Source organism: Ostrea edulis, chromosome 8 (assembly GCF_947568905.1).
Source record: "Ostrea edulis chromosome 8, xbOstEdul1.1, whole genome shotgun sequence".
NCBI lineage: Eukaryota > Metazoa > Mollusca > Bivalvia > Ostreida > Ostreidae > Ostrea > Ostrea edulis.
In genome coordinates, this window is record NC_079171.1 from 24,942,434 (window position 1) to 24,956,349 (window position 13,916).

General features: G+C 35.7%; 1 protein-coding gene across 1 annotated transcript in view; it reads left to right on the forward strand.

Moving 5' to 3' along the window:
* Positions 1-13,916, forward strand: part of LOC125662368 (cell death abnormality protein 1-like) — a 32,294-nt gene that overhangs the window by 10,550 nt on the left and 7,828 nt on the right. The window contains exon 3 of the mRNA XM_056147246.1: positions 11,226-11,474. Coding sequence (XP_056003221.1) covers positions 11,226-11,474 — 249 coding nt within the window. The remainder of the gene's footprint in view (positions 1-11,225; positions 11,475-13,916) is intronic.

Here is a 13,916-nt window from a genome sequence, read left to right on the forward strand (position 1 = left end):
TGATACGCATGAGGGAGATGTGTTATTGATCATGATTAGAAATTAGATTTTCTCTGAATATCATATCTCATTATATCTTATATAAATATGATTGTTAGTCTATACGTCACTAAACTAATATAGAAAGCCACCATGCCATGTACAGCGAAGGCTTGGAATACTGCTTGTCTGCCTGTATTTAATAACATAGTACATGTATACTGGTATTGGTAACAGTTGCAGCGTTCTGGTTATTCTCATACTGCAGTTTGCTCCTGATGGGGTACGATACATCTTATGATGTTTTGCATGCTAATTCGCTGTTACTACAATGTTGATCCCTAATTAATGAAATAATGAGTTTAATAAAGGAGAAATCAGTTTTCATAGTATCTAACCTTACGCATGTTTCGTATACTCGTATATTCTATTCAACTGTTATTGATGTCGTGGTCGTGTTGTTGCAAAAGTAAATATATTTGAAATTAAAATTGTCTCGGGTTCGCCAATTTATTCATATCAATAGAATATAAAATATCCCTCAAATATATTAAAACATTATTGATATATCCTAAAATAAATGTCATAACATTGACGATAATTATATCCAAAAATATATCCTATAACTTTAATGCTATATCCCTAAGGATATTTCATAAGATCAATAATACTCGTACATGTATATACCTCAAAATATATCACAGCATTACTAAACGCAACGTAAAAATATAGATTCAAAATTCTAAGGCCTAAACGTAGGTGGTGATTGGTCCTTCCCCAAACACTCGGCATTTAGAAGTGAGAATCACGGGTCTTTCAGATACGACCTTAAAAAGCAAACACTGAGCTAATGAAAAACCGTCACACTACGGCCTACATTTAGAAATGGATATAAGGAAATACAGGGTGTCCCAAAACATGCGTTACACTTTTAATCATCTATAACTTTATCAAAACAAAAGCAATTACAAAGATATTTTGTCAACATCTAGTTTATTAATATAAATTTTATTTGACAAAATTTAGGGAAAATCTGTTAAATAGTCAGTTAATTATGACGTCATAATGACGTCATCCCATTTTCAAGATGGAACCTTCATGTGAACAGCTGGCAGAAATTGTCAAACTTTACTATGAGTGTAAATCTGCTACTTTAGTCATTAGAACCATGAGAAAGCAACATCATGGAATGAAAGTGCTCAACAGAATGCTAATTTACAGACTTGTGAGGAAGTTTGAAGTTAAAGGCACCACAAATGACACAAGACGCAATTCTGGTATTGGGAGACCAAGGAGTGCCCGTACCAAAGAGAACATTGATGCCATTGATAGAGTTATTACTGAAACTCCACAAAAATCAGTTAGACGGGTATTGCATGAACTGAATGGCACCGTTAGCAAATCTAGTATTCATAGAATGCTCAAATTTGATTTAAAATTGATTCCATACAAAATAAGTGTGATGCAGCATTTAAAAGAGACAGACATTAGAAGTCGTTTAGAGTTTGCCCATTGGATTTTAAGTAGACCCGACTCTGAAAATTTTACAGATGCCATATGGTTTTCCGATGAGGCCCACTTCCATCTTAATAATGTTGTCAATAAACAGAATTTTAGATTCTGGGGTTCGGCGAAACCCAATTTTTATGTGGAAAAACCTCTTCACTGTGAGAAAGTTACTGTATGGGCTGCATTAAATTCAAGCGGAATAATTGGCCCTTTTTTCTTCGAAGACACCGAAGGTGATGCAGTGACGGTAAATTCTGAATGATACTTAAAGTTAATGAAATCAAAATTTCTACCAGCTCTTAGACGAAAAGTTGTAAATTTCGATAATGTGTGGTTTCAACAGGACGGTGCTACGCCACACATTGCAGGTTGTGTTCTTCAGTGGCTTGACAACACGTTTGGTGATCAATGCATTTCTTATCGTACCGCAAATGTTTGGCCACCGCACTCCCCCGATCTGAACCCCCTTGATTTCTTCTTGTGGGGTTATCTAAAAGACAGAGTGTACTCTCCTTCCCCACAAACAACAAAAGACTTAAAAACAGCAATTACACGAGAAATAAGATCAATCTCTGTTGATACATGTAAAGCTGTGGTAAAAAACTTCAGAAATCGTGTTCAAATAATGTTAAAGACAAAGGGACGTCATTTGGAACATATGTTGTAAAATGACATATATTATTCCGAAGAAAGTTTTTGGTGATTAACAAGGAAGCTGTGACAAATGTATGCATTGACAAAAAATTTAAATCCTTTTTGTTATATGTTGTAAATTTCATAATTGTAACTTAAGGTATTAAAAATTTTTAACAGTTTAAAAGTGTAACATATGTTTTGGATCACCCTGTATATAGGGAATTATCCCCCATCATCAACCGCATTTGTAGGAATGGAGTGATGGATATAAGAGGAGTCCCCGCATCCGGCGCCCCTCCTTAAAATTTTCAAATTTAAGGTAAACCGTAGTTTCTTGTTTTAAAAAAAATGTAAACGATAAAAGAGGCAATATTTTGTTTCCACTCTCGGAAAAAATAGACGACAAAATCTTTTGATTTATCGAATTACTTTTATTGGAAGAACTTGAATTTTTCCCTCGAAAACCCTTAACATTGTATTATTTTCACCTTAGAAAGTAGTAATAATAACTACATAGAAGTATTAAGCCCTATAAAATATGTCGCCCAGACCCCCTGCCTCATAAAGCTGCTCCCCCTAACCACACGTGTTGGATCCACCCATTGAGAGGTCCCCGTTACAATTAGAACTAGTTATTGTTGGTATTGGTAACAGTTACAGCATTCTGGTTATTATCATACTGTAGTTTGCTCCTCGTGGGGGTACGATACATCATATGATGTTGTGCATGCTAATTCGCTGTTACTACAATGTTGAGCCCTAATTAATGAAATAATGAGTTTACTAAAAGAAAAGTCATTTATCGTAGTATCTAACCTTGCGTATGTTTCGTATACTCGTATATTCTATTCAACTGTTATTGATGTAGTGGTCGCGTTGTTCCTAAAGTATATATATTTGAAATTAAAATTGTCTCAGGTTCGCTGATTTATTCATAGCAACAGAATGTAATATATCCCTAAAATACACTGTACATTAAAACATTTTTAATATATATAAGATAAATGTCATGATATATCCTAAAATGTATGCTATAACTTTAATGATATACAATGTACCCTTAAGGATATTTCATCAGATCAAAAGATCACGATATAGGGCTCACGGCGGGTGTGACCGGTCGACAGGGAATGCTTACTCCTCCTAGGCACCTGATCCCACCTCTGGTGTGTCCGGGGGTCTGTGTTTGCCAAACTATATATTTCGTATTGCTTGTAGAAGTTATGAGATTGATAACCGTTCGTTATCCTCACCTCTCATCAATGATACTCGCATATACCCGAACGTAATCATAGCATTACTAAACGGAATTTAAAAATATAGATTCAAAATTTTAAGACCTAAACGTAGGTGGTGGTTGTTCCTTTCCCACTCGGCATTAAGAACTGAGAATTGCTAGTCTTTCAGATATGTCCTTAAAAAAGCGTTGACTCGTTAAACACTGTCACGCTACAGTCTACAAATAGATATAAGGAAAGAAATAGGAAACTATCCTCCCTCATCAACCGCATTTTAGGAATGGAAATGCAGTGACGGATTTAATGGGGAGCCGCAGCCAGCGCCCCTCCTTAGCATTTTCAAATTTAAGATAAATATCGGTCTCTTGTTTAGAAAAATGTAAACGATAAAAGAAGCATTAGTTTATTTCCACTCTCGGAGAAATAAATGACAAAATCTTTTGATTTATCGAATTACTTTTACTAATAGAACTTGAGGTTTTTTTCCATTAATCCTTAGCATTTTATTAATTTCACCTTATAAATTACAGAAAACAGTAAAAATGACTACATAGGAGACATATTTAAAGCCCTATAAAATATGTCGTCCTGACCCCCTGCCTCCTAAAGTTGCGCCCCCTAACCGCAATTGTTAGATCCGCTCCTGAGAGGTACTCGTACATCAACCATATTCATGAAAAAAGAACCTTGCACAGTACAGTGGCCGATATCGAGTACTTTTTGCGTGTATCGTGGATTGTGATATGGGTACTGTACAATGGTGTAACTTCAACCCGTACTTGTCATAAGAGGCGAAGAAATAGGGCGATAATTCGGAATGAGACCCGAAGCTCTGTGGCAAGATAAATATTCATTCCTGCATTCCTGCTCAAAGACAGTAAGCGCCGAGTACAGGGAGTCCTTTACCGGTGTTGTAGAGTGAGCCTTCCCCCATAATGAGACTTCCTCTCGGAAGCCTGGCTCTAGAGTGAGCCTTCCCCGGGGGTTCTCCTGCTCTAGAGTGAACCTTCCCCCAGGGGGAAGGCTCACTCTAGAGCAGGAGAACCCCCGGGGAAGGCTCACTCTAGAGCCAGACTTCCCCGTGGAAAGACTTACTCTATCACTAGTTGTAGAGTCAGACTCCCCCCCCCCCCCCCCCCCATAGCACGACTTCCCCCTCCATTTATTCCTGGTAAACTACTATCACTTTATAGAGATTGTTTAGATACCAGGACCTTTTTCAGCAGGGCATTACATGATTTTGCTTAAGCCGTTCATCAAATTCAAGAGACGAAAACGGTGAATAAAACACATTGGAATTGATAAGCCATTTTGTTTGACCCATAGACCTTGAACTTTGACCCACACAATACCTATGCCGTGGTTAGTTTTAGAAGTTTGAAAAATGAAGTGAGGAAATTTCGAATTTATGTTTTTTCTCATCTGCGTACAAATATTGGTTATGCTTTTAAACGTGTACAACTTCAGGTAGAGAGGTAGGTAAGTTGGTAGGTAGGGTACTTTTGAAATAAGACAATAATAGCTCAAAAAGTTCTTTGTACCAACCAAATCTTTTACATCAGTAAAGTATTGAATGTTTCATTCTGCAAAACTAAGTCATTCAAGGTCTTAATGTCTCTGTCAACCCAATTTGTATTAAAATTCCATTATTTAACATCAAAAACATTTCTTATATCTAAATTCAAATAATCTGTAACAGAAAGAGAGCTTTCTTTAACTCTTGATAGAGCTTTAAACACATCTTTCCAAAACACATTGTCAATATGATTTACAAATTCATTAAGTTTTTCTTTGGATAGGTGAAAAATGAAATCCACATTTCTAAGATTTAAAATATTATGCAACACATGTAGCCATATACCCTCATTATCAGCAAGGTACCTTTTGACCCATTGCAGCTTAATATAAGATATATAAGATGCCAAATGTACCATATTTAGTCCCCCTTCATCATAATTACCCACAATTGTATTTCTGTTCAACTTTTCTACCTTGTATACCCAAATAAATTTAAAGAATATTTTATTCAACTCTTCCAGTACTTGTTTAGGTGGGTCAGGCAATGCTGAAAATAAGTGTATGAGCTTTAGGAGTGCTATAGTTTTGATAATTATGATTTTACTTATTGGAGTTAAATCTCGTTTAGTCCACAAACCTAGCAATTTTTGATGACATTGATTTTAGATTGATAATTACATAAAGTCATGTCTTCAAGATGTTTTGTAAATACTATTTCGAGGAGCTTAAAATTGCTATTTCTCCATTTTATTTTCAGATCATTACACAAAGTTTCCGCCGAACCTGATTTGCTCCCAAACCAAATTGCTTGTGATTTTGAAGTATTTAAACGTAGTCCAGAAATCATTCTAAACATATCAACAAATCTCATAGATTCTCTAAGTGATTTTTCACTGCCATCTAACGTTAAAAAGAGTCCTCTGCATACTGGTCTAATTTATTTTATTTTCCAGCCACAGTTACACCCTTAATATTTCGATTTTCTTTAAGTGCCTTTGCCAACAATTCTACTGTAATAATAAAGATATATGGTGCCAATGAATCTCCTTGTCTACAGCCTCGTTCAAGACTGAAGAATTTATATACGTTTCCACTGTTAATTATACAACTGGTACTAGAGGTGTATAGAGTAAGAAACCATTTTACAATAGATTCCCCAAAATTGAAGGACCTGAGTGCTTTTACAATAAAACCCCATTCCAATGAATCAAACGCTTTTTCAAAATCTAATAATAATAACAATCCTGGCTGATTTTCCTTTTTTAGATAGTCAATCAAATCATACAAAAAAACGAGTGTTTTCACCAATAAACCGTCCCTTTATAAAACCCTTCTGAGAGTCACCTATGATACTTGTTAGTACTTTCTTTAAACAATTTGCTATGGCACTAAAACCAATTTTGTAATCAACATTAATAATGATATTGGTCGCCAATTTTTTTTTGTATAGCGTCTATCTTTTTCTTCTTTGATAATGCAAGTTATTACACCTTGGGATTGAAATTAAAAGACAAATTGCTGATTTTAAAAACAATGCAAAGTACATCATGAATTGTTGAGTCCAAATCAGTGTATTGTACAAAAAATGAACTCTAGTTCTTATGTTAAATTTTTATATCAAGTTTTGAAGGAAAAGGAGTTCATAGCCCCACAACTCAAAAGAGAGAAGTGGGAAGCTTATCTCAGTGAAACTATTTCAGAAAAAAATTTCATTATATGAATGCATCTTTATGCACAAAAGAAACAAACTTAATTTGTTTTCAATACCGTATTCTTATGTGTTACATGTATATACATGTAGCTACAAACTCTTTCCTTTGCAAACTTAAACTTGTAGATAATGACTTGTGTTCATTTTGCAAAAGTGAAAGAGAAACAGTCACTCATATTTTTGATGACTGGGTGTATATATCTGCCTTCTGGAGAGATTTTGCTAAATGGTACAATGCATTTGTCAAATGTTATAAAATCACACAAAGAAGTGTGTTACTAGGCAATATTGATGGAAGTTGTTTGGAAAATTTTCTTCTTTTGTTAGCAAAAAAGCACATTTATTACTCCAGATCACGGGACTCAAAACCCAAATTGTCAGATGCAATTAATTTGTTTAAATACTATAGAAATTTAGAAAAAAATTGTCAAAATGAATTTGATAGCAAATCCAAAATGCTTGGTAAATGGGCATTGTATGATAATATAATGGACAAGTAGTTTGTTGAAAATCATAATACATGGTACCGTATAAGTTTTACAATGATATGAAGAATAAAATAATTGTATTTATCTTTGAATGTGTATGTATATATATGTATGTATATGTGTGTGTATATATATTTATGTGTGTATGTATATATTATACATGTATATATCATATATACAATTCACTGTTATTGTTGATACAGAAGGTGCACAGAGTAATCGCAAGTGTGAATGAGCGAGTGTAGATTACAGTTTGAATGTTTGTATGTATAAATGTGTTGAAAATACAAAAAATAACTTTTTTTTTTAAAAGTAGGTAGGTAGATAGTTATAGGTAGGTAGGTAGGTAGAGAGGTAGATAGGTAAGTAATTCCCTGCCCGATAAACTAAAATTTATTTCATAGTTTGCATAGGAGGGGATGAAAGCGGGGAAGTCCCTCTAGAGCGAGACTTCAAGAGGGTGTTATGGCTATAGAGTGAGTCTTCCCCGTGGGGGTAAGGTTTATTCTATATCACGTCTGCTTGAGGGTTCACTCTAGAGTGAGACTACCGGGGGAAGGCTCACACTAGAGCCAGACTACCGTGGGGAAGGCTCACTTTAGAACCAGACTTCCGCAGGGGGGAAGACTCACTCTAGAGCCAGACTTCCCAGGGAGAAGGCTGGCTCTGGGGGAAGTTTTGCTCTAGAGTGAGCCTTCCCCCCTGGGGGAAGTCTCACTCTAGAGCCAGACTTCCGGGGGGAAGTCTCACTATAGGGGGAAGTCTGGCTCTATAACAGCGGCAATGGTGACGTCTACATACAATGTATGAGTGCAAATTGTAGAGCGGGACGATAAACAATATACAACCACATAACCAACTGTAGTCAAAATCATATTCTAATTTAAAATAATTACATGGTTTTGATTTTGCATACATGCTCTGGATAATGAGGTTCGTTTTAGCGGAAGGCAGAGTTATTTCTCCTGTTTTGTCGGTTATATATGCAATGCGATTCTCTTTTCTTTGAAGTCTTGTATAATAAATCAATGTGTTGAATGTTTCATAGCATCAATGTTTTACTGAATTGTATCAAATTTTCGAAGTTGTTTTAAAGACATCATTTGGCCTAATGTGCTCTTTAACCATAAGACCAAGCTATACGCTGTGGTCGCTACTAAAATGTTTGCCACGATCGGGAGTAGTTTACCAAAAACCAAAACTAATTGAAATGCAAAGATCCTTTTCACAACTTCTCGTTTTTTTTCTGGAAAAAAAGATCTTCGAAAGCGTATCAAAAATTATGATCGGTGTTTAGAAAGCATGAATGATGTATACTGCATATATTTGTAAGACTTTAAAGTGCAATGGTCGCTCGAAAGCGCAATGGGCACGCCAAAGTACGATGGTCTGCGCCAAAGTGCGATGGTTTGTTAACGTTACGGACGCCAAAATGCGATGGTCCCACCAAAGTCCGATGGTGCGGGATTCAGCAACGTTTGTGACGCCACGTCATTATGACGTCATTCTTAACGTCTTTCAAAATAAAATTCAAGAAATGCAGCGTCAATTTGCACCACGGAAGGTTCTTTCTGCTGCAGTGCTGACACTAACTTCCTCGGGATATAGATCAAGTTCAAGTCTACACCCTGTATTACCTACAATTATGCTTCTACTATTGCATCCAAACTTTTTAATTATAAACAAACTTTGCAGTGCCTCGATAGAGACCATCTTATACGTAATCCACCAACGTGTTCTTGTTCTTCATCTTCTTTCAACTATAGTCCAGCTGGACATGTCATTACTGGTGATGTTAATGTAGTTGAAAATGAGGACCTCAAATCACTTATTCTAAAAAGTCCTAAATACAGAAAACCTTGGTCTTTTGATTGGCAGCAGAACTTCATCTTTATTATGAGTTCTGTCGAAGATTATGCCAGACTATGGGATAAATATGAAAAACAAAAACTTGATACATTGTCAGAATTGGTTAAAAGCATAAGAGGAATATCAAAATCCCGCATTATACATATGGAAACAAAAATATGTACTATGTATCCTTCTGTGTTTAGTAAACCAGAAGTGATAAAAGAATTATATAGGTTATATGAGGAATATGTTGTGGTTCCAGCTCACAAAGCTAGTAGCAACATTGTCTTTGTAAGGCTCATTATTATAACTGTATTTTCAACGAGCTTAGCATTAATTCCACTTTTGGTAATCGTACTTATACTCCAACTGCCCTTTCAAAAGATGAAATTCTTCAAAACCATGCTTCAGTTTTAGACGCATTTAATATCCCAGTCAACGGGTCGAATGAATATGAGTTACCGTACCTATACTGGATTCCTAAACTGCATAAAAACCTTTACAAACAAAGATACATTGCTGGATCCAGTAAGTGCTCTACCAAGCCCATATCTTTGCTCCTCACGAAAATATCAACAGCTGTGAAGGAGAAACTTCAAACTTATTGAGCGACTACATATGCCAGAAGTGGTGTTAATCAAATGTGGATTCTACAAAGTTCTAAAGAACTTTTAGTAAACTTGTAATCGCAGAATTTTTCCCAAATCAATAACATTAAAACCTATGACTTTTCAACATTATACACGAGCATTCCTCATGATAAATTAAAGACTATACTTTTTGAAATCATAGACAGAAAAAGCTTCAACAAATATGGAAAACAGAAACATTCATATCTAGTGACCAATCATTCAAAAACTTACTTTGTTAAACACCACTCTGATTCCAAACACAAGTATTCTGATGTTGAAATAAAAATATGCTAGAGTTCGTCATTGACAATATCTTCGTGGTCTTTGGTGATCAAGTTTTCTAACAGTATGTTGGAATTCCCATGGGCACGAATTGTGCTCCTTTGTTAGCTGACCTGTTTCTATATTCATATGAAACAGAATTTATTCATAAACTTCTACGTGAGAAGAAAAAATATGTCGCTGTGGCCTTCAATTCGACATTTCGATATATCGATGACGTTTTGTCTATTAACAATAATAACTTTCATTCAAATGTCGATTTGATATATCCCTGTGAGCTCGAAGTAAAGGACACCACAGTGTCGTCCACTCCTGCTTCATACTTAGATATTTATTGAAAGTAGACATTAAAGGCAAACTGACAACTCGACTGTATGACAAACGGGATTATTTCACCTTCTCCATCGTCAACTTTCCATATTTATTTAGCAATATTCCAGTATCACCTGCATATGGTGCTTATATATCCCAACTGATTTGATATGCAAGAGTTTGTTCTGCGTATGATCAGTTTTTAAATCGAGATAAGCTAATGACAAACAAGTAGATAGTACAAGGGTTTCAGCAGTCTCGATTGACGTCAGCATTTTGCAAATTCTATGGTCGTTATAACGATCTCGCTCGTCAATACAACCTCGCATGGGGTCAAATGCTGTCTGACCTGTTTCATACCGATCGTTACGCCGTTCTTGGCACACTGATTTTGACTGCGGATACCTCCGTTTACCTGATCAGAATATAGGGCTCACGGCGGGTATGACCGGTCGACAGGGGATGCTTACTCCTTCTAAGCACCTGATCTCACCTCTGGTGTGTCCAGGGGTCCGTGTTTGCCCAACTCTCTATTTTGCATTGCTTATAGGAGTTATGCGATTGATCACTGTTCGTTATCTTCACTTTTCATTGGAGGAAGACACGGGTGATTAATATTGACATGCACGACAACAAAGGCAAAGTTTACACTGTTGAGGATTGTGAGAACGACAAAGTACGTTTGTTGTCGAACTATCAACTTTGCCCAAACATTCTTTATTTCATGATCATATATTACTTGTGATGTACAAGTAATAAAGTCTTGGGGATATGCTATAATGTAAAACATTCTATACGGTTTCGCGTTGAAAATAACTGTGTTTAATAACACAACTAAATGGCAATGAAATTATTTCTTATTCATATGTTTTGTGCATGGATTTGCAATTATATTTTGGTGAAACAACACACGGTTGGTACAGTTTGTACCAAAACACTGTGTTAATTACAAACCAACGGCCTTCGACATATCCTATATATAACTTGTCGTCTCTATTTTATTAATCCAATATTAAAAAGTCTTGTTTGTCACGCTCTATATTTGGTTTATTTTAAGAATTCTTTTCAGATTCCAGTAATCCTTACACTACTCGGTTCCTTGGTTTCTCGGTCTACATATCGAACACAACGAACAAAGATGATGGGGTACAGTGTTTTAAAGACACGGAGTACAACAGAGACACAATACCGAACTCGACAAACATAACATGTCCTAGACACGGACGTTACGTCGTTTATTACAACGAGAGAGTTGACAGTCCTCCTGCTGAATATTCTCAGTACGCACACAACGAACTCTGTGAAGTGGAAGTTTACGGTAAGTTATGTATTTTGGTTGCCATTTATTACCTCCTGTTGAATTTTCTACGAACGCATCTAACGAACTCTGTGAATTTGAAGTTTACGATATGTAAAAACGAATTGTGTATTTTGGTAATGTAACACAACAAAGACCATTTCTGAATTCACATGTGAAAAAAGAAATGTCTGTAAATTAGAGTCTATAGGTTTTTAATTTTGTCAGTGTATATTTTTATATATATTCAATTTATTGATCACTGTTCGTTATCTTCACCTTGCGTCAATGTAGCATGCTTAAAACATGTATTGAGATATATAATAATTGCGTACAATGCTTAAAAGATGTACAACGTCCCACGCAAACAAAATATATAAAAACTCATGATGAGCTAGTAAGGTATACAGTAACATGTTTTCTGTTTTAGTCAGTTATGAAAAACTTCACAGTCTGATTACTAGTATTTGTATATTCAGAAATATGTGTGATTTATGATCCACACAATTTTGGTTATTTTTCCTGTTTGTTTATTATACATGTAATTTCAATACCTTTTTTTTCTATTTTGTTGATAGTTTTGTGTTCACAATTTCTTTTTAACACCTTTATTTCTATTTATGGCGTTCGTTCTTGTCTTCTTAGCCCATCCTTTTTCTAAAAGTTATCTCTAGAATTCCTTTGTTTTTTAAAATAAAATATGTTATGTGTAACCCTAATGAAAAATTAAAAACAAAATAGAGGGGGTGTCTGGGTATATGCTTTCAGGCCTATCATCACTGATTTTTGTTTCATTCATATACAATGATGTATTATCTATATCTATATTATTATTTTGTTGATTTATTTTCAGGGTATCTAGTTTAATTTTCAGTTTACGACCACATATTCAAAGTCTCGTCGTAGCGAGAAACCGTGGAAGTAATTATTTTAACATTGTCAGTCTGATTAAAACAATCATCCTTCTCCTTACACTTGTCAGAACGAGTGTATAGACATAGGGGGATCAGATTGTGACACTGTGAAACTCTAGCCTACTTTGACCTTGTGATTGCATCGCATCATCTTTGTACAGCATTTTACAATCTGGAAATAAATCCAGAAAAGGCAAACCAATCTGGAAAAAACGACAAAAATGTGTTAGAGAACCGTTCGAAGGTCAAGGTAACATGGTTTAAAACAAAGGTCTTGTAACAATAAGTGGGCATATGAAATGAGAAGCACAGTTAAAGTTTCGGACATACAAACACGACTGCCCCCTTCGCTTTGATATGATGATTAACCCCTGCTGTATTTTTAATGAAAGAAAGCAGAGGTGAGCAAGCTCACATACCCCATGCTCCAACATTGCTTGACAATATAATGAATGACAAAGTTATGCATAACTGGGAGAACAGGACAGACGGGCTCAAAATTCTAAGTTCAATAGGAACATAACTCCCAGACGGAATATTGAATCACAATTTCCTGGGAATATGCACATCTACACAAAGTGTCCTTATTAACTACCAAGTTTCACGAAATTCTGTTGAGCGGTCTCAGAGGAGTTGCGCTGACAGGAACAGGACAGATGGACTCGAAATTCTATGTTGAAAAAGGGCATAACTCCCAGAATAATTATTGAATCAGAATTTCCTGGGAATATACACATCTACATAGTGTATCCTTATTAACTTCCAAGTTTCATGAAATTCAGTTTAGCGGTCTCAGAGGAGTTGCGCTGTCAAGAACAGGACAGATGGACTAGAAATTCTAAGTTCAAAAGGGCATAACTCTCAGAATGATTATTGAATCAGAATGTTCTGGAAATCTGCACATCTACACACTCACAGTGTGTCGTTATTAACTACCAAGTTTCATGAAATTCTGTTGAACGGTCTCAAAGGAGTTGCGCTGACAAGAACAGGACAGATGGGCTCGAAGTTCTAAATTCAATAGGGGCATAACTCCCCAAAAATATTGAATCAGAATTTTCTGGGAATATACATATCTACACAATGTGTCCTTATTAACTACAAAGTTTCACGAAATTATGTTGAGTGGTCTCGGAGGAGTTGTGCTGACAAGAACAGGACACACGGACTCAAAATCCAAAAGCAGCAGCAGCAGGTGTGGCACGATAATTTATAATGTTCCCTACCTGATCAAAGGCTGTAAAGACGAGCATAAGCCAACATTTTTAGCCTTCACCGGCAATGTTGACGTCTACATATAAGGGGATGGTCGTAAGCGGGACGTTAAACAATATACAACCAACCAACAAACAACCCATTTTCGTAGATTCCATTGTTAATCCCATTTCAAGAATTTCTAAACACAATGATATATAGGATTTACTTTATGTTTCAATGTACAGAAATTACATCACATCAAAACTGTAAAGGCTCGACAATTCACGAAAATTGACCCCGCGACCATAAATTAACATAAATGATTCCTCAGAATCTTATTACAATCAATCGA